Below are 25315 nucleotides of genomic sequence, written 5' to 3' on the forward strand. Positions count from 1 at the left end.
CACCAGACTGTTGAATGCCAAGTAATACAGGTGGTCCTTGACTTACAACAGTTCATTTAGTGACCATTCAGAATTACAACAGCGCTGGGAAAAAAGCAACTTATGACAGCTTTTCGCACTTATGACTGTTGCAGCATCCCCATGGCCATGTGATTAAAATTGAGATGCCTGGCAACTGACTCCTATTTATGACCGTTGCAATGTCCTGGGGCCACATCATCACCTTTTCCAATCTTCTTGTAAGCAGTCAGTGGAAAAACCAGATTCACTTAACAGCTCTCTTATTAACTTAATAACTGCACTTAAACAACTGTGGCAAATTCACTTAACACATGTTTTGCTTAGCTCAATTATGGTCATAAAGCAAGGACGACCTGTAGTTTATGGTGTTCCTGGAGGAACAGGAGAACCCTTAAGCTTGGTCTATGCTTCCAGTGCAAGACTGCTGCATACAGTCTCTCTTGTACAGATTAAAGGGGAAAAGGCATTCCTAGATATGATGAGATGGTTTATTTCAGCAACATGTGCAGCACCAGTGTTTCAATATTTGGCTTTGACTTGGCCTTGGCAAAAAAAAAAAAATCAGTCAGCCCTGAACCAGTCAATGTTCTGAGAAATTCTTTGAGCAAAGGTTTATTTTCCATACCACAACTGCCATTTGCAGGGAGAGCGCAGAAAGGTCAGTACAGAAAACATACTTGTCAGTGTTTCATGCCTTTGTCATCTATGTCCCCACCTCCATCTTCCCAAATAGGCTGCAACTTTGTCTACATTTTCTTCTTTGAAACAAGTCTTTTGTTGCATTTGTCGTATGGCATTAGGACCATATAACAAATGCACTGAGATTTCACTCTCTTATTAGTCTCACTGTGAGCAGAAAAGGAACAGACAAGTTGGTTAACATTTCCTTCCTTATCATGCTCTACTGAGGAAAAATGGTTGCCTATAACTGTTACATTACAAGACTTTTTTCTAGGCCTCCCTTATTCTCACAAATAGATGGGAAAAAATGTATATGAAAATAGGCATTCTACTGATATCTATCAGAAGGAACATCCCCAGTCCCCTTTTGCCCCAACTGATCAGCTCCAGGTAAAGATCATCAGATGACTTGCCTCAGCAGTAACAACTGCCACATTTTTGTAAAGAGGTACAATTTAATTTTGCAGAAAATAAAGAATGCATTTCATGGGAGGTGAAAACATTCACAAGACATAATAATAATAATAATAATAATAATAATAATAATAATAATAATAATAATAATAATAATAATAATAATAACAACAACAACAACAACAACAACAACAACATTAAAGTTGGAGGGGACCTTGGAGGTCCTCTAGTCCAACCCCCTGCTCAGGCAGGAAACACTATACCATTTCAGACAAATGGCTGTCCAGTTTTCTCTTAAAACATCCAGTGTTGGAGCATTCACAGTTTCTGGAGGCAGGTTGTTCCACTGATTAATTGTTCTAACTGTTAGGAAATTTCTCCTTAGTTCTAAGTTGCTTCTCTTTTTGGTTAGTTTCCATCCGTTGCTTCTTGTCCTGCCTTCAGGTGCTTTGGAAAATAGCTTGACTCCCTCTTCTTTGTGGCAGCCCCTGAGATATTGGAATATTGCTATCATGTCATCCCTTGTCCTTCTCTTCATTAAACTAGACATACCCAATGGATACATCCACATGGAGAGAAGAAAGTAGTGGAGTACCACAAGGTTCTGTCTTAGGCCCAGTATTTTTCAATACCTTCATAAATGACTTAGATGAGGGAATTGAAGGAGAACTCATAAAATTTGCAGATGACACCAAACTGCTGGAGTAGCCAACACCCCAGAAGACAAGGATCCAAAAAGTTCTTGCCAAACTTGAACAATGGGCCCTATCCAACAAAATGGGTTTTAGGCAGGAAAAATCAAAGATACAAGTGAAGATTGGGTTAAAAACGGTAACTGTGAGAGGGACCCTGGAGTCCTAGTGGACGATCACTTGACTATGAGTCAGCAGTGTGCAGCAGCAGCCAAAAAAGCTAATACAATCCTGGGTTGTATAAACAGAGGCATAGAATCAAGGTCATGTGAGGTATTAGTACCGCTTTATAAAACCCTAGTAAGACCACACCTGGAATACTGCAGCCAATTTTGGTCACCATATCACAAAAAAGAAGTTGAGAGTTTGAAAAAAATTCAGAGAAGAGCATCTAAGATGACGAAAGGCCTGGAGACTAAAACATATAAAGAATAACTGCAGGACTTGGGTTTGGCTAGTCTAAAGAAAAGAAGAAATAGGGGAGACATGATATCAGTATTCCACTATTTGAGGGGATGCCACAAAGAAGAGAGGGGTGTGGTCATGTTATTCACCAAAGTACCAGAGGGCAGGACAAAATACAATGATTAGAAACTAATCAAAGAGAGGACAATTAACCAGTGGAATAGCTTGCCCCCAGAAATCATGGTTGCTCCATCACTGGAGATTTTTAAAAAGAGGCTAGACAGTCACTCGTCTGAGATGGTATAGGTTTTCCTGCTTGAGCAGGAGGCTGGGCTAGGACCTCCAAGGTCCCTTCCAGATTCTATTCTATTCTATTCTATTCTATTCTATTCTATTCTATTCTATTCTATTCTATTCTATTCTATTCTACTCTACTCTACTCTACTCTACTCTACTCTACTCTACTCTACTCTACTCTACTCTACTCTATTCTAATTCTATTCTATTCTATTCTATTCTATTCTATTCTATTCTATTCTATTCTATTCTATTCTATTCTATTCTATTCTATTCTATTCTATTCTATTCTATTCTATTCTATTCTATTCTGCCTAGCCTAGCCTAGCCTTACCCTAGCCTATTCTGACTCTGCAGTAAAATTATACTGCTTGTCATCTCCCACCAGCATTGCCACCATCAATAAGAACTATAGACTTTTGGATTAGGTTTCATAAAAGTTCTGATCATAAAAACAGATTTTGCCTCATGGAATTTAGAATTTATTGACACTGGGAAAGGGACCAAGAAACATGTATTAATTCCATGGCTGTCTGGATAAAGTGCTATTGCAGTCACTAATGTGACTGTTTCCAGCCCTGAAAGAGTTACAGTGTGTGTCCCAGAAAAAACAAGGAAGCGACTTCTTAAATTTATACAGTATGTGCTAAGAGTACACTGTGTTGTCCAAGAATAAGATAGAAAGCAATAGGATTGTTTAGGCATATGTCCTACAAGTGTGGCGTTAGCTCTATACATAAACATGAAGGCAGTATGTAATTTAAGCAGAAGAATGTAAATAGCCATGTCTGTTGTACTGGACAGCCTATCAAGAGTCTAATTCAGAATGTGAAACCAGAGATATGGTGTTTGTGGCCACCAAGATATTGGGGTTCTTAAAACCCCAGCATCCCTTACCATTGTCTATGGTTAGTTGGATTGACTGGAGTTTTATTTCAGGAACATCTGCAAAACTAGCAGTTGTCCCTTCAGCTGAAAAGGTTCTCTGTTTAATTTCCCAATGAGCAAAACTGGGACAAGCTTTAAAGCAAATATCTATTGTGAAAGAACGTAGCATGTCATATACTTTTGACATAAACCTGAATGCCAGAATTTGCACATTTAGATTATAAGACTTTTTCCAACAAAAGGAATGCCTAATATCTACTCCACAGAAGTTTCCATAGAACTTTGCCTGTCTGTCTACAGTATCTCTAAAAAGCTAGCTGAAGCTTTATGAGACAAAAAGATAAAATGACTCAATCATTAGCTTGGCAATTAGCTAAACAATGAGAGGTTTGGGGATCCCACTGTGCAGTAGGTCAATAAAGAAATGAACTCTGTGGCTTGGTGGTTTCTGGAAGGCTGAGGACTCACTGTGCAGCAAAGGTTTTCCATGCAGACAGTTCCAGGTTTAAATCAGCATTAACAAGAGATAACTTAAAACCATCTCAAAATCAAGAACAGTTAAAAGAAGAAGCTGAAAAGAGAAAGGTCATCTAACCCTATGGTGGCAAGGAATCCCGTCCTCAAGGTTACTTAGAGAAAGCCCTTTCAGCCCTCTGTACAGTACAATATACTGTACTATACATGATATTATACGCAACAGGATGGACTGCCCTACTCAGGAAGAAATGAGCTATCCTATGTTCACTTGCATCCCTAAACGTGCCAAATCCATTGAATACTGTCATATATATATAAACATTTCCTAACCTTGACAACTTTCAGATATGCACAACTGAACTTCCAGAGTTCCCCAACCAGCAGTTCAAGTCCACACATCTTAAAGTTGCCAAGGTTGGGAAACACTGATATATGCTACAGCACATGTTCGATGAAAGGCAGAATCAGAAATGATTTCTTGGGGGAAAAGTGCTATTGTAGATAAAGGAACACAGGAATACATACTCTAATTCAGATTTATTTTTTTTAGCCAGAGATAAATAAAAGAAAGCAAAACAAAAATAGGAATATCCAAATCAATAATGCAGCGACCAATAAACAAAGAATAACTAATATGAAATAATAAGCCAAGTTGAATTTGGTTAAGGATGGGAAGTCACTAGGAAATCTCAAGACTGTATTCAAGATTTGGAAATCGGTTAAATATCCCAGAAGTCAATTGTAAATCCTTTCCTAGTAATCTCTAAGATTTCTAGCACAGACCTGTCCATGAATTCAGAAAATGTCAAGCTATATTTTGGAAAATATAGAGATTTCAACGACACGTAAAGCAGCCATTCTTAACCCTAAATATATACAACTTCGGCTTGAAAGCTCTTTTGGTCAGGGTAACTGTTGGTTAGGATTATGGAAGATGGAAGCAGGCATATTTGAGAGAATCAAGCAGGAAATGGCGAAACTTTCCTCTTTTTGGTTGTCGATAACTTTTCTCAGAGTCATATGTACGTATTGAGCAATGAACAAGTTTTTCAGCAGGGAACTGACTGTTCCTGGGGTGACTCACTCAGCTAAGGAGACAAAAGAAGCAGACCAGCCACAGGAAATGCAAGTGACTTCAGCTGAGAAGGCATTCATAGCAGGTGGGCAGTGTCAGCCAACATGTAGCTAATTTGGCCATTGGCAAAGGGAAAAAAAGCACTGACTGAGCATGTATTAAAAATAAAGATACTATCCTTGCATGATGTGTCCCAGGATGTAAGGCAGTTGAACCAAATGGATAATTTGCATTGTGTCTGCACATGCCTTTCTAGTCAGTTCTCAAATTCATAGATATTGCACATTTGCTAAAATTTCTGGTTCCACCAATGTTTGACTAGGAATGTTCAAAGCAAAAGTTGAACCTGAGAATTGAAGTGTGTGTTTGTGTGGGTGTGCACGACTCTGTGTTCATTCAGAATTGTAATGCTTTGTGACGGTCGGCCTCCCTTGCTGATGTTTATTTTGGCGAGCATGGACTGCCAACTGTTAAGTACGAATTAGCTTTGCACGTTGATCATCTGCTGCCAGTTATTAAAATAGTAGATATTTGTCTATTACTAAGATGGCACAACTGTCTTTCCTGGCAATGGGACAATGCAACTCCCTTCCATCTGTTACAGCGCTACAATCCCACATCCTTCATAGCAAAAAGTTTCATCAGATGTCAAAATGTCCTCTTTTAGGAATGGCGGATATCTACTCTCACAGAGAACCCCAAATGAGGCTGGGTTAAGGTCTTCTGTCAATATTCTCCTTTTGTGTCTCTGTTCATGGGGCCACTGGCCTGCTTGCACTGGAGAAGCTTACAGAAAGTGAACCTTTCCATTTTACCTTGTTTTAAAATGTATTTCCTGCCCACAAAAGATTTCCCAGGGCAGCTTACAAAATAGTTTAACATCACCATCCAAAAATGTAATTTAAAAACAGCAACTAAAACTACAAACCAGAGAGGACCAATGATAGGTTTGCCTTGCTTAGAATATATTTTTTGGGCTACCAGTTCCTTGTCTGAAATGGAATGATTATAAACATCAAGAGCTTAATTTAAACATACAAATTAGATAAAAGTGTGCTCCTCTCTGCAACCTCTGTGTTAGGATCTCCACTCCTAAGTCCTGCCAGGTCAGGGAAGAAACTTGAGAGCACTACACTCCTTCTTACTATAGTAGCTGGCAATCTTTTCTTCCCCAAAAGTTTCTCTTTAACACCCCTGTCCTTTTCTGTTCTTCTCTAGTCATCTCTTTCTTCCATGTTTCCATCAACCCCATGCACATATTGTTCCCATCACTTCATTCCACTTTTTTTCCAATCTGGGTGGCCTCCAGGTAAGTGACTTCACCTCCCAGAGCTTTTAATAATAACTACCATAGTCTAAAAATGTTGGAAACTGAAGTCCATGCTGGGCAAATATGATTCACTCTATTTAAATAATTCAAGGCCATGATGACTTGTCCCTTTGGGGTGATATAAGCATTTGGATCAGAACTTGTCAGTGTTAGCCTGGCTCTTTTTCACACATTATCAAAATGTAAAACACTTTGCTAGGCTACAAAACATTTCACAATCATCTGATTCCATTTACTGCATCAAAAGACTCTCTGTTTCGATTTGGAAATATGTTTCACTGGGATGATATGACTGAAATGTCAATGAATCCAGGTTCTGTATAGCCCTATTAAATTTCACTTGGAGCTAAATATCAAAATCATACATGAACCAAATATTTTCAAACTGTTTTTAAAAGGAATTTTTGCTTTTGGTTTGGAAAACTATGAAACAATACTCTGCAAAAGGGATAGACAACATGTATTATTTGCCTTTCTTTTCATGGTGTATTATAGGGCACACTTTTTCTAACATAGGATGATTTTTGTAAAACCCATGAATGTATCTATAGATGTGAATGGGTGGGCAAAATACCATACTAATTTTTATCCCATTTATCTATAAACATAAAAAAGCAAAATCAGAGGAAAAGAAAGGGTGGAAATGTCTCTTCTGACATTGATATATTTGGTTTTTTTAATGGGAAAAGCAATATATATTGTAGGGCATCCAATAGTTTGAATAGTTGAAAGTGTGGTGGAGCATTTAATGACTTTTGCTCCTTCCTGTGATGCCAATGAAATTCACAGTCTTAGGGTGTTGTATGTGAAAAATGAAGTCTTTGTTCAACACCTGTATTCTAAGGTGAATCAAGAACAAAATGTGAAAGAAACAACAGATGCATCGAAAGGACAAACATCTCCAACTGAAGTTTCCATGCTATCAGCAAAAGTGCATGATTTACTGTTAATAGCTCTGTGGTTTTATTACAACACAAGTTATGTACAAGCCTCAAAACAAGCCATGATTTGTCAATGGCCAAATGCTGATGGTGCAGAAATGGGGACACAAGCCCGCTGACACACTCTGAGCAAATGGCTTCACTGTAGTTGGTTCCAACATAAAGCCTTTCTCTTAATGGTTTCATATTGCAGCAAGGGAGGAAAGTAAATAGCCTTTTATTTTCTTTTTTTTAAAAAAAAAAAATCCCAGCAAGGTCTAAATGCTGTTTTTTTCTTCTCAGTCATCTGGTCAAATAAAAATTAGGAGCTGTCTTTCAAAATAGAAATATTTTTCAATTCACTCTGGAGCATATAACCCTACTTAAGAAGTGCTCAGAGATGTATAGAGGTATCTATGGGAAAACATATTTGTGGGTTTATCCATGAAACAGGATTGTCTGATTCTTTTTCCTTTCAAGCAGTTATATGAGAAAGGGAGATATACTAACAATTTGTGTAGACTTACATCATTTTTTAAAAGAGTGAACTGTTAGGTGTGTGGGAAAGGCACTTACTGCATTTTTCACACATCTCTTTTCCCCCAATGAGAAAACCTCATTAAACCTCATTGTTAGTTTGTTTGTTTATAAAATGTATTGGCCACCCATTTTACCTCAGGGTTACTCTGGGTGGCTTACAATTATAACAGATAAAAATTGTACAAACTAAAAGCATAAATAAGTTAATACGCAAGTAAACACTATTGATCGTGTATATTTATTGTAACAAGAACCTTTCTCATTTGCATTAATTAAAAAAGGTCCAGAAGGATTATGTTAAAATTGCTCCTCAATGTCTTATTTTTGTAAAAGATAAAAAAAAAGCTCAACTAGTGGGGATGTTGTGTAGGTATGTTCCACTAAAACCAAAGCATAGGACTCCCTATACAGTAATCAGAATTACTGCTGATCTTGAAAGAGATTATATAATATGGGTCTTTATGTTGTTCTCTTTTGAACCTTTACACAAATAAGAAACTGGATATCTGCTTTGCCATCTCATCATCAGTCCAGTCTCTAGCTGAAGAACAGCATTCTATCAAATAAGCACAGTACTTTGGAATGTGAAAATGCAAAAGGGCCTTTAGAAATACTTTTTTCTTTAATCTACTTGGACACACATACATTCAAAAGGGGTGGCAATCTGTCCCTGGTTCTACAAACACAAACTGGCACAAGCCATTCTTTGTTTCCTATGATGCCATATTACAGAAGCAGCAGCCTGGCAGTCAACTTCTTATGCAGGCCTATGCTGAGCTCTTTGTGCCTCATCTCTACGCTGACAAAATCAGCCATATTTGGAATGCTACTTTCAGAGCTCAAAGGGCCACCTGTGGTTTCAATCCATCCAAGAGACGTGGGCAGTGAATATAACATGAGGCATATTACTGGGTGATGTGATGTGCCATCTGTGCCAGGCAGCCTCTTTCACATAGGCATGACATGCTTTAAAATACATTGAGAAAACAAATGAGACAAATGAGAATTGCAGTGGATTATTTATTGAACCAGCCCATCAAATGATGAGTCAGTAGATTTAATGTGTATGGATCCACACAGGAATACTCTTAGGTTTGTGCAAACTGTTCAAGTTTCTCTTCCTTGAAGACAGCTGACAATGGTTACATCTTTTATGGAAAAATTATTTTCAGGGAAAACTATCATTATAGTTCTTTAAAATTTATTATAGTTTTATTTCATTAGCATTTCATTTTTCCTATGAGAAGGCCAAAGCTTTAGAGAGGACCAATACCATGGCCCAGAGCAGTACTTAGCATCTGTCTCTGACCAGGTTCAGTGGGTTGCTGGGGCTTAGAATTTAGCAAAGTCAGGTGGCTTTGAATATCAACAACCTAAGATACGCAGATGATACCACTCTAATGGCAGAAAGTGAAGAGGAACTAAAGAGCCTCTTGATGCGGGTAAAGAAGGAAAGTGCAAAAGTTGGCTTGAAACTCAACATTAAGAAAACCAAGATCATGGCATCTGCCCCTCTCAATTCCTGGCAAATAGATGGGGAAGAAATGGAGGTAGTGACAGATTTTATTTTCCTGGGCTCCAAGATCACTGCAGATGGGGACTGCAGCCAAGAAATTAAAAGACGCTTGCTTCTAGGGAGGAAAACTATGACAAATCTAGACAGCATACTAAAAAGACATCACCCTGCCAATAAAAGTGTGTATAGTCAAGGCCATGTTTTTCTCAGTTGCAATGTATGGCTGTGAAAGCTGGACCATAAGAAAGGCTGAGTGCCAAAGAATTGAGGCCTTTGAACTATGGTGCTGGAGAAGACTCCTGCGAGTCCCTTGGACTGCAAGGTGATCAAACCAGTCAGTCCTAGAGGAGATCAACCCTGACTGCTCTTTAGAAGGCCAGATCCTGAAACGGAAACTCAAATACTTTGGCCACCTAATGAGAAGGAAGGACTCACTGGAGAAGAGCCTAATGCTGGGAAAGATTGAGGGCAATAGAAGAAGGGGACGACAGAGAATGAGGTGGCTGGATGGAGTCACTGAAGCAGTAGGCATGAGCTTAAATGGACTCCAGAAGATGGTAGAGGACAGGAAGGCCTGGAGGAACATTGTCCATGGGGTCATGATGGTTCGGACATGACTTCGCAACTAACAACAACAACAACAACAACAACAACAACAAGGTGGCTTTGATCTTCTAGGCAGAGTATATGATTCATCCTATTCTGGAGCTGTAGTGGCGCAGTGGTTAGAATACAGTATTGCATGCTGACTGTGCTCACTGCCAGAAGTTCGATCCTGACCGGCTCAAGGTTGTCTCAGCCTTCTATCCTCCTGAGTTCAGTAAAATGAGGACCCAGATTGTGGGTGGCAACATCCTGACACTGTAAACCATTTGGAGAGTGCTGTATAGCACTATGGAGTGGTATATAAGTCTAAGTTCTAGTCCTAGTGCTATTCATGTATCCACAAAGCATTCCTGTGAAGTAGCTTAGCCATGATAAAGTCAAGTTAATCCAAGAATTTTATAACTGAGAAAAGGAATCTCCCTCACTCTAGTCTGGCAATATAAGCCTCTGTCTCAGAGATATTTTTATTCATATGAAGCAAAATCTGGAAGATACAGCTCCCCAACATTAACAAAAAGAGATACCTGTTTAACCTCAAAAGACGTGAAGAGTTATGACAGTAATATGTCATTCTTGCTGTGATGAAGGCTGGAAATCTTTATACATTCTTTTCTTTTTCTTTATTATATTCTCTTTTTTGAGGGGTCCTTGGTTCTCTCTGAGCTTGCTTTTGTTTTCTTGCAGATGTTTCATTATTCAAACTAGGTAACATCATCAGTGATATTATTTCTTTTTTCTTTTTTTCCCCTGCACTTTTTATTCTTTTTTCTTGACCCAAGTTTAGATTTTACTATTGTAATTAAAAATTCTTAACAAAAATATCTTTTTAGAAAAGAAACATAACAAAGCAATTAGGAGTCCAACTTTTTATCGAAAGTATTATTCTGCACAAGCATTCCTGTGCAATAAATATAGTTGCAGACTAGAGCAAGTATTTGTGTTGGCTCTAATTTCTCAAAAAAACAACAACACTCTTTCTGATGTAAAATATATGCTACCCTTTCTTTCCGTTGTCTGTTATCTGATCCTTCCATGGAAACTATTGTATGAACTTCACTGCATTACTTTGCACTTGTAAAGATTGCTAAGAAGGGTGCTCAAGGATTGTCACTTTGTAACTGATGCAACAATCCAACCACACTTACTTAATGAACCTACTCACTAAGGGATAAATGAGAACAATTAGGGAGTCTAGTTCTTCAGTCTAACCCTATCCAGACAACTTACTTGGACTTGTTGCATCTGCAAGTCTTCGGAGTCTCCCACTGGAGGTCCTTGAGGTTCCTGGGACAAAGAAGAAAATGCATATAGATGATTAAGCAGATATTATATTCAGGGCATCCTCTGGTTGTTTTGGCAAAAGCTATCACAGTAAATGAGCTTGGAATTTCTAAATACACATAAATCAACTGAATGCATTCAACACAACATAAATTATGCCTGCAATTTCACCAACAAAATCATAAATAGCAATGATGACTAAAAATGTACATGTTGAAGCATAGATTTGTTTTTCCTCCTCCAGCACAGACCAAGAGGTACTAAGATATCTCCATTAGAAAATAGTAATTTAGGAAGGAATCACCAAAATACTGTTTCTCAAAACTCTTGAAAGAAATTATGCTACAAATTATGCTACAATCACAGACTCGATATTTCACAGAAGGACCTCTGAATGAGAGACAGCATCTAATTTCCACAGCATGGCATATACTTTCAGGGTGAATTTTCCAAATGCTTGCATGCATATTAGATAGAAAGATGGGCATTTGAAGATTAAGCGAGGTACTGTATTTTTTTAGTTACCGGTTATTGTTCAAATGCTATTTATGTAGGAGAAGAATAACAGAATAACAGAGTTAGAAGGGACCTTGGAGGTCTTCTAGTCCAACCCCCTGCACAAGCAGGAGACCCTATACCATTTCAAATATGTAGTTGCCCAATCTCTTCTTAAAAGCCTTTAGTGAAATGCAACCATAGGAAAATTAAAATATGACCATACTGGAACATTCCACAGCATAACTCTCTGCAAAATTACAGCATTGAGGAAGGCTAGTTGATTTGTGGCTAAACATAATTCCTTGTGACTTTATGACATATGACTTGGCAAGCCCTAGCCCGTTTTCCACAAGTCAACAATCCTGATAACTGACTTCCTTTCAACTGATACTTTTATTTGGGGTTATGTATTTAATATGTAAATCAAAACACTCTTGAAAAATCAAAACACTCTTTACATATTTCCAAAAGCCTGGAAATATTTTTCTTCTGCCATATTGTTAAACTGTTGCACTAATTTCTTTATTATATTGTGAGTGAGACAACCGCAAGTAATCCTTACTTCTACTAGTACAGAATTTTCCCCTTTATTTCCATACTCTCCAAGGACAGCTTCCAGGTGCATTGAATCTGCAAGAGTTTGTTACCCATTAACCGTGAAGGGAAGTCAAGTGACTCTCAGAGGCTAGGAAGTGAGGTCATAAAGCCAGGAGAAATGTCAGCAATTTCACACTATAATTCATTGCTGGTTTAAGGATGAGTGAAAAGCATTTCAACAGTCAGAAAAGGACCACAAACTATTATTTAATCAATCAATCAATCAATCAATCAATCAATCAATCAAAATAGAGCTGAAAGGGACCTTGGAGGTCTTCTAGTCCAACCCCCTGCTCAAGCAGGAGACCCTATATCATTTCAGATAGATGGCTGTCCAGTCCTTTCTTAAATCATTCTAGTCCATTGGGGTTAATTTTTTTTCTTTGCTTCAATTCTAGCAAGAAATTAAAATCTGAACAGTGGCAGAGAAGATGTGCCATAAAAGTGGGTGATGATGATGAGGTTATCCATTCAGTTGTGTCCAACTTTTGACAATTCTACAGACCAGATCTGTCCACATCTCCCAATCTTACACAAATTCTTTGGATTGTTCTATACTCTGGCTGGTGTCCAGCTACTGTGGTCTTTGGTGGCCTGGTTTCCTTTTACTGCTTACTTTTCCAAACATAATTGCTTTTTCCATTGAATTCCTCTCTCAACACTATAAACATTGGATGTTCCTCCCACTCTGACAACTGATGAAAATTGCAGCCATTTTTTATTTTCTTTTAACATGCTTTTTCTGGTATTTAGAAATCAGGTGTAGAAGGGGGGATTGGGATGAAAGCTCGAGCTCACCTAGCCATAATAATAACATTGCTTTGTGGGAACCCAAGGACGAGCTGATAATGTTTTGGCGGGGTGAGGAGCTGTGGAGAAAGCCCACATTTTAGGCTAATTGGAGAATGTGATTTATGACAGCTTATTGGGGGTGGGAATTGCACTTTGTTACTTTGTATCTGGGGGAAGGGAATTTAGGTTTTGGGTTCAACTATGTAGTGCCGATACTTTGTTTCCTGAATAAAATGTTCTTTAAGGAAGAATTTTTGCCTTCAAGTTCTTTTGATGGGTTTCATCTATCAGAACCATGACATCCTCCACATGACAAGGCCAAATCTTACTGAACTTGGCTCTTTGCTTGACAAAAGAAAGACCTGTTATACATGGATGCCTTTGACTCTCCTTTCTGGTATTTGTGTTTTGTAGCAAGTGAAACAGTCGGAAAAGGCTGCACAATTCATGGCCTAGATGTAAGACACATTAAGCAAATCTGGGTTTGCCAGTGACAGTGCAACAAACTCATGAAGAAGGATTCTTAAGACAGTTAAAGCAGATGGTGAATAATTGTCTATTATACAGTTACTAAAATAAAACTCCCCTTCTGGAAAAGAAATTGGAATATTATTCTGGAGTGTTTGTAACTATATCCACTTCCTTCCATCCTATGAAAAGACAATCTGTAGTTGGAGTCTTCTACTTCCTATTAGGGCGTAAAACAGCTCACCTTTCATTATATATATATTTAGTCAATGCTGTGACAAAGCATCTATCGCAGGGGTCTTCAAACTTGGCCCTTTTATGACTCATGGACTCAAGAAAAAATATAAAAAAGTATGAGGGCAGGTTATCCATACACTATGGTTATAGCATTATTATTTTTTCTATAATCTATTGTTTTGATTCTAATTGTCAGAACCATATATCATAACTACATTATTTTCTTTCCCACCAAAATTCAATAAGGGATTCCCAGTCATTGTTAGACAATGTTCTCTTTCTAATTAAAGTGCTCAATTTGGCCATCTCAGCAAGTTCTATCATCTTCACCATCCACTCCCCCATTGTGGATAAAGTTGAATCTTCCCAACTTTGTGCCTTTAATAGCTTTGCTCCAATTGTCATATATTAAAACAAAGTTTATTTATTTAATAATAATATTTATATACCACCCTTCTCCCGAAGGACTCAGGGCAGTGAACAGGGCAAGAATAAAAAAATACAAAGTTACAAAAGTTAAAAAAGGAATTAAATATATGCCCACTAAAAACAGTAAATGCAAATATTAAAACACAATAAAAAACCCCACCAATCCCCCATCAGGCCAGGCTGGCTTGTTAGAATAAGAATGTCTTTAGATCGTGACGAAAGGAGCGAAGATCGGGCGCCATCCGGAGCTCAACCGGTAACTGATTCCATAGCTCCGGGGCGCCCACAGAGAAGGATCTCCCTCTGGGGGCCACCAATCAACATTCTCTGATCGGTGGCACCCTGAGGAGGCCCTCTCTGTGGGAATGTACAGGGCGAAGGGAAGTTGATGCCGGCAGCAGGTGTTCCCTAAGGTACTCCGGACCCCTGCCATGTAGGGCCTTAAACACCATTACTAGTACCTTGAATCTCACCCGGAAGACAACTGGCAACCAATGCAGCTCACGGAGCAGAGGTGTAACATGGGAGTATCGGGAGACTCCCAACACAACTCTCGCAGCTGCATTCTGTACCAGTTGGAGCCTACGGGTGGTCCTCAAGGGCAGCCCCATGTAGAGAGCGTTGCAGTAGTCCAGACGAGAGGTCACGAGCGCGTGAGTGACCGTGCATAAGTCATCCCGGCTTAGATAGGGCCGCAACTGGCGCACCAGGCGAACCTGGGCAAAAGCCCCCCTAGTCACAGCCACTATGTGATCTTCCAGAGTGAGCCGTGAATCTAGGAGGACTCCCAAGTTGCGAGCCCTATCTACGGGGGGTAATAATTCACCCCCCATAGAGAGAGATGGAATATCCGAAATAACCCAGGATGAAGGTATGCAAAGCCACTCAGTCTTGTCGGGGTTGAGTTGAAGTCTGTTCCTCCCCATCCAGACCCGAACCGCCTCCAGGCAACGGGACATCACATTGAGGGCATCACTGGGGTGGTTTGGGGTCGAAATAAAAAGCTGGGTATCATCAGCATACTGATGATACCCAACTCCAAAGCCACGAATGATCTCACCCAGTGGTTTCATATAGATGTTGAACAGGAGAGGCGAGAGGACCGACCCCTGAGGAACTCCACAAATGAGAGACGGCCCGAAGCGATAGGAAAACGCCGCGAACGACAAGCCCGGCAGACCAGCACATCAGCAGACCAGCAGACCAGCGGAACGCCAACGGTAAAATTAGCAGGCAGCAGACAGCATTGTCTAGCTGCCTAACTCATTGCCCATCACTATCACCCCAACACAGAGGGCATAAAGCACCCCTGAGGGGCTCCTAGGACGCCTGGTTTCTGGAACTTGCAGAGCTCAGCCCAGCACGTCCGCCTGCACGTCCGCCATCTTGTAAATGTAAAGTTGACTTTTTCCCCAGCTGCTTTCTCCAACTGCTTTTCCATCAATCCCAAAAGAAAAGTCTCTGGATTCAATTGTATATGAATCTTTCAAATCTTCTATATTATTTTATGCAGTCTGAGCCCAAACCTTTGTAGCTTTGTTACACATTCACCAAATATGATAAAATGTCCCTTCCTGTTGATTACATTTCCAGCATAAATTTGAAGGATCTTTATACATTCTAGCCAATTTTTCCAAGGATATGTACCAATGATACATCATTTTATTTTAAAAAAAAATATCTTTAAGACTATAACATACAATAAGTTTTAATTCTTTCAACCTTATATTCTTTCAGGTTAAGTTGGAGAGTTTTCTTTATTAGTTTTCTGATATAATAGAAAACTATATCAGATACAATTAGTCTAAGTATCCTGGCTGTTCGGAAAGTATTTATCTCCAGTGGCTGCTTAAGGATGAGCAGGCAGTGATCACAGCGCAGGTGGCTAGATTCTGTGCAGCAGCATTGGGGATTCTCCAGAAACATAAATAATCATTTTAGATCTTTTTAATAATCTTTTATAATTAATTTTATTACGTGTTTTATCCAGTTTTAGACTATACTCAATGTATTTTTAATGTCAGGTCAGTATGATTCAGGTTTTCTGAAGCTAGGTTTTGATATACTCTGTAAAACTAGGCAGACCTTGGTCACTCATTGATTACCTCATTAATTGTAATATATTGCTATGTCCTCTTGTGTTGGTTCTGTTTAGTTTTGTTTTATTTGAATGTTTCATTTATGTGTTGGCCTTTGGCTGTAATAAATTGATTGATTGATTGATTGATTGATATAATTAGTCAACTTGACAAATATCATCTCTTCACTTTGAAAAATTCTTTTCTGCTAATCTTTTTCTGATAGCTTAGTTGTATGCTTTAAACATACATCCAAGCTCACTTGTTTTGTTAAGTTTTGTGCACTTACATATAATTTTAGGAAAGATATATATAATGTTTTTAAAGTTTTGAAACACCAACACAGCATTTTATAAAGCCACACATCAATAATGTGGCAATCCATCATTAATAAAGATAGGGTTTAGATTGCCACAAGATGGTGTTCTGACTCCATCCAATGTTACAAAATAGTAGTGTGTGGAAACATCTACTGTAAGCAGAAAAGTTGTGGGCAAACCTCTGAACTTCAAGTTAGTTCCAGCCAATATTTCACATTTCTCTGACTGTCTGTCTCTGTCTCTGCTTCTCTCTCTCTTTCTCAATCTCTCTCATTTTCACTTTCACTATCTAAAGTTTCATTTACACAATGCCAGCAATAATAACAAAGCACAGTACATAAAAATTCCAGTCTAAAAAATTAAAAAATGTTGGGAAAACAGCAACAAATTTAACAACAAAAAAAAATTACAACTCCTCCAACCCAAGCCATAAATGATACAATATAATCCGTGGTGGGATTCAGCTGGTTTGCAACGGTTTGGCAGAACCGATACCTAATTTTTTGTTGAGTTCGACAAACTGGTTATGAAAAATCTGTGCAAGCCTCCTCTGCTGCCTCCCTCTGCCAGCCCTAATATCCTTCTGCCAGCCTTCCATCACTGCCGTTGCACTTTCTTGACGCATTGAATCAGCCAGAATCTCCCTTCTCCATTCTGGAAATGGCAGCCCCGTTTTCTGCTGCTTTCCCCCTGACAGAAGGGAGGAAAGGAAGGACGCTTCATATGGAAGGATGCTAAGCTCCAGAAAAACTACATCAGCTGGAGCTTTGAAATTGCCCCCACCCCCACCTCTTCACTTTTCTGCCTTAAAATCCAGAGCAGACACATTTTCCTCCTGATCGAATGAGGATACGGTAACTACCAGGATGATTTTTGTAAGAAGCTGAGTGTCAACGCTGTAACAATGGATGTTCCTGCTCTGACAACTGATGGAAATTGCAGCCATTTTTACTTTGCTTTTAACATACTTTTTCTTCTGTTTAGAGGTCAGGTGTTGAAGGGGGGGATGGGGTGAATACTTGAGCTCAGCTTCTTCTTCTTCATGTGCCATATCCATTATCAGGCATTGGTGATCATGTTGGCGATCCTGTTTTTATCAGCAGCCACACGAAAAAGTGCTGCTGAGTTTTGTCCAAACCAGCAAGCCATAATAATAATGCAGCTCCATGGGAACTCAAGGACACAAACCGATAACGTTTTGGCGGGCTGAGGAGCTGAGGAGAGAGCCCACTGAGGAGGCAAAGGAAGCTACCATAAGCTGCCTTTCTCCCTTTCTATTTTTCTTGGCTAGGAAGAAGGCAGCCCACATGGGCTGCTGTTTCATGCAAGCAGGTGCACCATGGTGGCAATGGAGGGCTGGTGGAGGGATATCAGGACTGGTGGAGGGAGGCAGTAGGGGAGGCTTGTGCCGCCCAGTCATGGTGCAAGCTATGGGAGAGTTGGTGAAAGAGAAGGGGGTGACGGCTGCCCCAAAGCAGATGATCTGTGGGGTGAAGCAAGGATGGCAGAGATGGCGGGGACCGAAGAAAGCCCATCCAGCAGCAGATGCAGCTGTTGCACCACAGCAGCAGAGCCTTTCACCATCACTCCCCCCTGGCTCCTAAATGGTGGAGGGGGACTGGGTAAGGTCCATGCTCCATAGCATGGCAGTCCAGCTTGGGAGGGGAGTAAAAGGGAAGAGGCGGACTGGCAGCCAGGTCATTGAACCGGCAGGGGGAGCTCACCGAATGGGTAGTGGCCTAAGTGTGGGGGCCCTGAAGTTAGCAGGTGTGGGGTGTGTGGGGCAGCTCCCCCTACCCTAGCTTGGTTTTACGCGTGCACCTCTTAAAGGGTTCTGTGATTTCAGAGAGAACCGGTTGTTAAACTATTTAAATCCCACCACTGAATATAATAACAGTTTGTCTACCAAAACTAATATATTTAAATAAATCATTTGAATTCATATTTGAAAAACCAATTAAACCAAGACTATGTTCCATTTTTAGCCAGTCTCTCATTACTGCATCTACACAAAGGCCTAGATAACAATAGCACCTAGACTTATATACCACTTCATAGTGCTTTATAGCCCTCTCTAAGTTGTTTAGAGAGTCAGCATATTGCCCCCAACAATATGTTGGGTTCTCATTTTACTGACCTCTGAAGGATGGAAGGCTGAGTCAACCTTGAGCCGGTCAGGATCGAACTCCTGGCAGTGAGTTCATTGAAATTGCAATACTGCATTCTAACCACTGTGCCACCATAGCTCTTGTTTGTACCCCTACCATTCTATTATTATGCCATCATTTTAAACATTCCAAAACATAAGCTGCTTACAATTCCAAGAAATGAGAATATATGTTATTAAAAGGTAAAGGTAAAGGTTCCCCCGCACATGCATGCTAGTCGTTTCCGACTCTAGGGGCCGGTGCTCATCTCCGTTTCAAAGCTGAAGAGCCAGCGCTTGTCCGAGGACGTCTCCGTGGTCATGTGGCCGGCATGACTAGATGCCAAAGGCGCACGGAACGCTGTTACCTTCCCACCGCAGTGGTCCCTATTTTTCTACTTGCATTTTTACGTGCTTTCGAACTGCTAGGTTGGCAGAAGCTGGGACAAGTAACAGGTGCTCACTCTGCTATGCGGCACTCGGTATTCGACCCGCCAAACTGCCGGGTTATTACAATATACCATATGTATATAGCAGGAGCTGCATAGTACTAAGGCAAGAAACTGAGATTAATCGGAATGCAAGACTAGAGTTTCTCTTAATCACTACTTTGTTCAATTTTATGAAACAAACCCACTAATCTGAAGTAAAAATATTAAGACCATCTTCCTGGCTACGGTGGTTTCCATACTTGGATTGTAAACCCATCACTTCCATTTGTCAGTTAAGGGTTAGCTGGGGAAAATAGGAATCACAGTCCAACATAACCCTATAACTTGAGGGCACTTGATTAAAAAATTTTAAGGTGAGGGGGAAAAAAAGACAGAATGGATGAACTGCTGCACCTGCCAACATTCCCTATTCAAGCCAGTCATGAGGAATTTGCGGTCTACTGTCCAACTTTCCCCTAAGAATAATAATGCAGTAAGAGAAGAACCACACGGAAAGCTGGATCTTTCAACCATGGTATATTAAAAATATTCCTGCTGGGCAAAATTATATAGTACGCTGTGCCTGCTTTTTTCTTTTTTTTCTTTTAAACACACACACTTGAAGCTCTAATCTAAAATTTACCGTACTCCTGATGCAAAGTCGGTTTCTATATCAACTTCTTTCTAAATTAATTTTATTATTTGCCTCTTGACATACTTTTGTCACAAGAGCTACCAAAAAGGTCCTTAATATTTAACTATTTCTCCTAATGCCACAAATAAACTGGCTTATTTGATAGATTTGTAACTCAGACTATTTCTGTAGCACTCCCTTGGCAATTTTTTCCCCACTGCAACTGTATGAAGTAAATTAATCTTGCAGTGGATGATTGGCCCAAAGTCACCAGTGAGTTTTCATAGCTAATGAGGGAATGGGACCTTGCTGTCCTCACTCCTAGTCCAGTACTTTAGCCATTACATTACCCTGTAGTGCTGCAGATTTTTACAAACCTTTTTCTGTCATTCTTCCTTAACTTGATTGAAAATCATCAAGCCACCGTTTGAGATGCAAGTGCTGTCATGGGGTGGGGTGAGATCATGTCCTTTATTCCAGCTTCTGCCAGGGACATGAAAGGAGTCCCCACCTGGGCATCCCCAAGGCAATGGCGATGTCACCAGCTAATCCTTTCAACCCGGAAGTGTCTCGGTGCATCTGACACAAGTGTGATGCCATCTGCCTAATCCTCAATTCAGCTTTAGGGGTTTCCTTCCAATAGGAGGAACAGAAAGGAAAGCAAGTGAATGCTGGACAGGGCAAACAGCTACAAACTGAACTGTGGTATATCTCAGGCCTAGGCCATCTCTTTGCAGGGTCAGCGGTGAAAAGGTTGAAATGAACTCCCAGGCTGCTTCAGAGTTTTACCAATCTGGCCTGCCTTGCAAGGGAGTTCGACTGAGTGTGGAGGTTTGCTTCACAAAGGTGTTAGAAAACTGATGTAGGATAAAACATGCAGGCTACATCAGAAAGCAAGGGGTGAGTGCAAAGTTGGTTGCTTATCACTGTTTGCCATCGGTTAATAAAGGAACTTCTCTTTTATTAGCATTGAAATTCAACCAACAAAAGGAATTGGCAAGGCCACAGATGCTTTCCAACATTAATCAGAAACACTCATTGAAAAAAAATATATGGTTTCTCAGCCTCTGTGGAAGGGAGGCCCTTGTCAAACATAAGCCAAGCACAGCTGCACTGAAAACATAAGCCATGTGTTGGGATGTTTTGTATTTTTTTTTTTTTTGGCCTGGCAGCAGTGAGAGGCAGGCGGCTTGCTCCACAGGAGGGCAAAGTGCCCTGGCAGCTTGCTCTTCAGATTGGCAACAGCCCCTTGTGTGGCTTGAGGCCCCCATTTCCAGGCCATTGACTTCCTTGCCTGTAGGATTGCCAGAGCCAAACCCTCTTCCTGGAGGACATCAGAAGATCTCCGATTGACTTTTGTGGCATATGCCTGGCTCTGAATGTCCTCTTTCCTGCTGCTGCCATACATTGATTTCAAAGACACGTATACATTTCCTTTCTCCCTTTGAGCCATGGAAACAAGACGTTCCCGTCAGAATCTGGAGGGGCATCTGTTCTTCATTTGCAACCAAAGTTTCATCCCCTCCATGGCACAGTGATTGGGTTTATTTATTATGCTAAACCATAGTTTGTTTTACTATTGCTTATTAAATGAAACACAACTGGCTGGGTTTATAAAAGATGCTAGGCCATAAACCATGGTTCATAAAACACAGTAGCTGGATTCACACAATATACTAACATGCCTTGGCTTAATTCAAGAGGTAAAATAGTTGGGAGGACTTCAGTGATGGGGCAGATAAATTCACCCTCCTATTAGAAAAACCCTGGGAATTTTGGTGATGTATCTGTTCCTGATCAGAAGCCAAGTAAAGAAAGGAAAGCCCTATGTTATGAACACAGACAAAATTGCACTCTGTTAACATAAAGTCCTAAGAATGTACACACATATGTAAACAGAAGGAAATGCCATTTTTGTCTGTATATATAACTGATGGCAGAATTATATCTGCTATGTGGATCTGTATGTTTTTCTTAGTGTCTTCTGTGTATAATTTAGTAACAGAAACTGCACCAGGCCTCTAGGCAAAGCCTTTCTTCCTTAATCCTTCCTTTGTAAGAGTAGCTAATCTTTTCCCAACCGTCATTCATCCACAAGCACTCTTGCCCTACAGTACACAGGAGTTGAAAAACAATTTGGAGTCCTTAGGATTTCTGGAGTTTACTGCTAGGGCAATTCTAGTCCAAGACCATTATGTTCAGAAATGTTACTCACAAGCAAATGAGGAGGCGATTGCAATTTGGCAATCTCAGGGATTACTTACTTCGATATTGACTGCTTGCTGTGCTTGTTGTGCTTACCAAGTTCAGCCATGGTAATGGAAGAGGAGGAAAGGCAGTTTCACTTCTCATCCAGCATGACTGAGGTACCAGACTCAAGGCTAGGTCTACATGATGACCTTATTGCAGATACACAGTTGGGATTTTTACAGCCCCTCCCACCCCATGTCATGTAATTAATTATTCACACCCAATAATGCAACTTTTCTATAATCTTTTGCCAATCTATTGTCTGGGCTCCATCTGTTTCGGCTGACAGACCAGTGATCAGAGTTACCTGTCCCTGGCACCCAATTTTAATAACTCCATTGCTTTGGTTCATGTTTTAGTAGACCATTATTTTTTCCATAACAGACTGGCATTGTTATGGCAAGGTAGAAAGTGATGAGATCTATGATTGTAGGTCTCAGAAAGTGTCTCTCTCTGTTGCAGGCTCCCTCCCCACCATTTCATACTCCTTAGAGATCCTGAGTGTGGACGTTAGCAGAGGACTTTACAGAAGCAAGTCCATAGTAGGTGAGGTGTGTGTCTCCCCATTTAATTCTACAGGAGTAAGTGATGGGTAAAGTGAAAGTAGTAATGAAGAGAAGGATGAGGGGGGACATGATAGCAGTGTTCCAAGATCTCAGGGCCTGCCACAAAGAAGAGGGAGTCAAGCTATTTTCCAAAGCGCCTGAAGGCAGGACAAGAAGCAACGGATGGAAACTAGTCAAGGAGAGAAGCAACCTAGAACTAAGGAGAAACTTCCTGACAGTTAGAACAATTAACCAGTGGAACAACCTGCCTCCAGAGGTGGTGAATGCTTCAACACTGGAGGTTTTTAAGAAGAGACTGGACATCCATTAATCCAAAATGGTATAGGGTTTCCTGCTTGAGCAGGGGGTTGGACTAGATGACCTCCAAGGTCCCTTCCAACTTTATTATTATTATTATTATTATTATTATTATTATTATTATTATTATTATTATTATTATTATTATTTTTATTATTATTATTATTATTATTATTATTATTATTATTATTATTATTATTATTATTATTATTATTATTATTATTATTATTATTATTATTATAGCAGGGACTCCTTGAGGATGAATCTGTAATTTTTTGTGTTTTGCTGTCTCACTCTGCAGGAGCAAGTAATAGGTGGAGAAGCATCAGCAAGAGCAAGTCCAATTTAAGCAAGATTGCATATTATTGGCATCCATCTTTGCAACAGTGAATAAAGATAAATTGAAATTGATAGGAAGAGTGGCTGGCAACCAGGATTGTAAGTCATTTCAGCTGAATTAAATAAGAGTGGGAGGGAAATGGAGTATGTTGGGACTAGGATGGCTGGAATAACCATTTCTCTGTTGAGTATTATGTACTTGGAATCTTAGTAAAATCCTGCCTCCCAATATAGCATGAGTGGATGTCTCTTTCCTTGAGCTTCACCTATTCTGCAAACCACACAAGGGTAGGAGAAGTTGATTCCTGTGTCTCTAGGACAGTGAGTGTGAGAAATTTGTGTTTGAATTCCATAAATAGGGAAAGTTAAATTAATCTGCTGGGGGGGGGAAACGGTTAATTGTTCAAAGCTTTGTCCTGTTGTTGACCAGAGAGGCCCATGGGATCTCCTAGCCACTCCTGCCAAAGAGGCAAGGGGAAGACCCATCCAGTGCCCTTTTTTATCTGGAAAGTTAGAAAAATGAAAAATTGAAATGCTTCAATGGGCCACAAGAGTATGTGTTTGAGCTGGGGCATGTATCATATTAATAAACCAAGATAGCAATAGCAATAGCACTTAGACTTATATACCTCTTCACAGTGCTTTTACAACCCTCTCTAAGCAGTTTACAGAGTCAGCCTATTGCCCCCAACAATCTAGGGCCTCATTTTACCAACCTCGAAAGGATGCAAGGCTGAGTCAACCTTAAGCTGGTGAGAATCGAACTGCCAAACTGCTGGCAGTCAGCAGTCAGCAGAATTAGCCTGCAATATTGCATTCTAACCACAGCTCTGGGTTATTGTAAGGTATTGTAATAAAAATGGGGCAGAGAATAGTCAGGTTGAATTATGTGTAAAGGAACCCTTACCCCACCCCCCACCCCCATGATGGAAATAAAAGCAAAGCACAGGAAATGGGATCAAAAGAGAGTAAGGAGACATTAGCCCCAATCAGCTAGAACTCAACAATATAGAGTTCACATTCATTTTCAATATGGGAACTATTAGTCTGGTCATGTGCCTTGTAAGACTTTATAAGTGATAACCAGACCTTGAATCATATACAGAAGCCTGCTGGGGACTAGAAAAGCTCATACCATGGTTTGTCCAAAATTGCACACACTGCTGCCTTCTGGACCAGTTGCAGCTACTAATTGCTGTTTGAAAGCAGCTCTATGAAGAGCACAGTGAAATAGTCCAACCAGGGGATTACTAAAGGATGAGTGCCCATTAGTAAGTTTATGATCCAAGAATAGGCACACCTAATGTGTGAGATAAATCTGTGCAAAATCCTTCCTAACCAAAGCTGTTACTTCTTCTTCAAATAGGAGCCATGAGTCCAAGACAGCCCTAAAATTGCACACCAGCTCTGTCTTGGAGGAATGTCATCCCATCCAGAGTCCAAGATAAAAAAAATCCAATTTTAGGAGTCTCTAAAACACAAACTTTTTAGGTCTCCCCAAAAACTCTTCCCCAACCAGGTTCTCACAGTCTCTAGAACCCCAAAATGAATCCTGACAGCATCACTTGGGCAGCCTGGAGCAGGCATGTACAACAGTTTATTACCAGCTCATTTCATGTAGATGTTAATGGGAGTTGGGAAACAGTAGAGCTCTCTAGGGCCACGAATCCAGAGCCAGATCTCTTCCCACCCAATGGAAAAGACAAGAGACAGCAACACAAACCAATAATTCTTGCTTTAAGATTCAGAGGTTTATTTTTCTAATAATTTGGAACATAGCAAGCATAACAATACATCATCATGTACATTTATAACCCATTGCAATGAGAACCATATGGTTATAGCAAATTCCAATAGGACAGCTATAGGCCAATGGCAAATCAATCAGGTCCAGTCCCAACCTTTTATACCTTTTCTTGTTCTAAGACTGTAGACAGATGGTCTGCTGACTTTTGCTGACTTCTGCTGACCTCTTACTGAACCCCTGCTGACCTACTTTCCACATATACTTTCTGCTGAACATAACTTTTCACATATACCCATGTACATTGGAACCCATCCCAATCCCAAAGATCGTTCAGAAGGAACCA

General features: G+C 40.1%; 1 protein-coding gene across 2 annotated transcripts in view; it reads right to left on the reverse strand.

Moving 5' to 3' along the window:
• SEPTIN9 (septin 9) overlaps positions 1 to 25315 on the reverse strand; it is a 299259-nt gene that overhangs the window by 219284 nt on the left and 54660 nt on the right. For both annotated transcript variants that reach the window (XR_014025332.1, XM_081319516.1), the window contains exon 2: positions 11090 to 11146. Coding sequence is in view for 1 of the 2 variants with exons in the window: in XM_081319516.1 (XP_081175642.1) it covers positions 11090 to 11146 (57 nt within the window). In the remaining variant the exon portion in view is untranslated. The remainder of the gene's footprint in view (positions 1 to 11089; positions 11147 to 25315) is intronic.

Source organism: Vipera berus (genome assembly GCF_964194415.1).
Source record: "Vipera berus genome assembly, chromosome: 2".
Taxonomy (NCBI): domain Eukaryota; kingdom Metazoa; phylum Chordata; class Lepidosauria; order Squamata; family Viperidae; genus Vipera; species Vipera berus.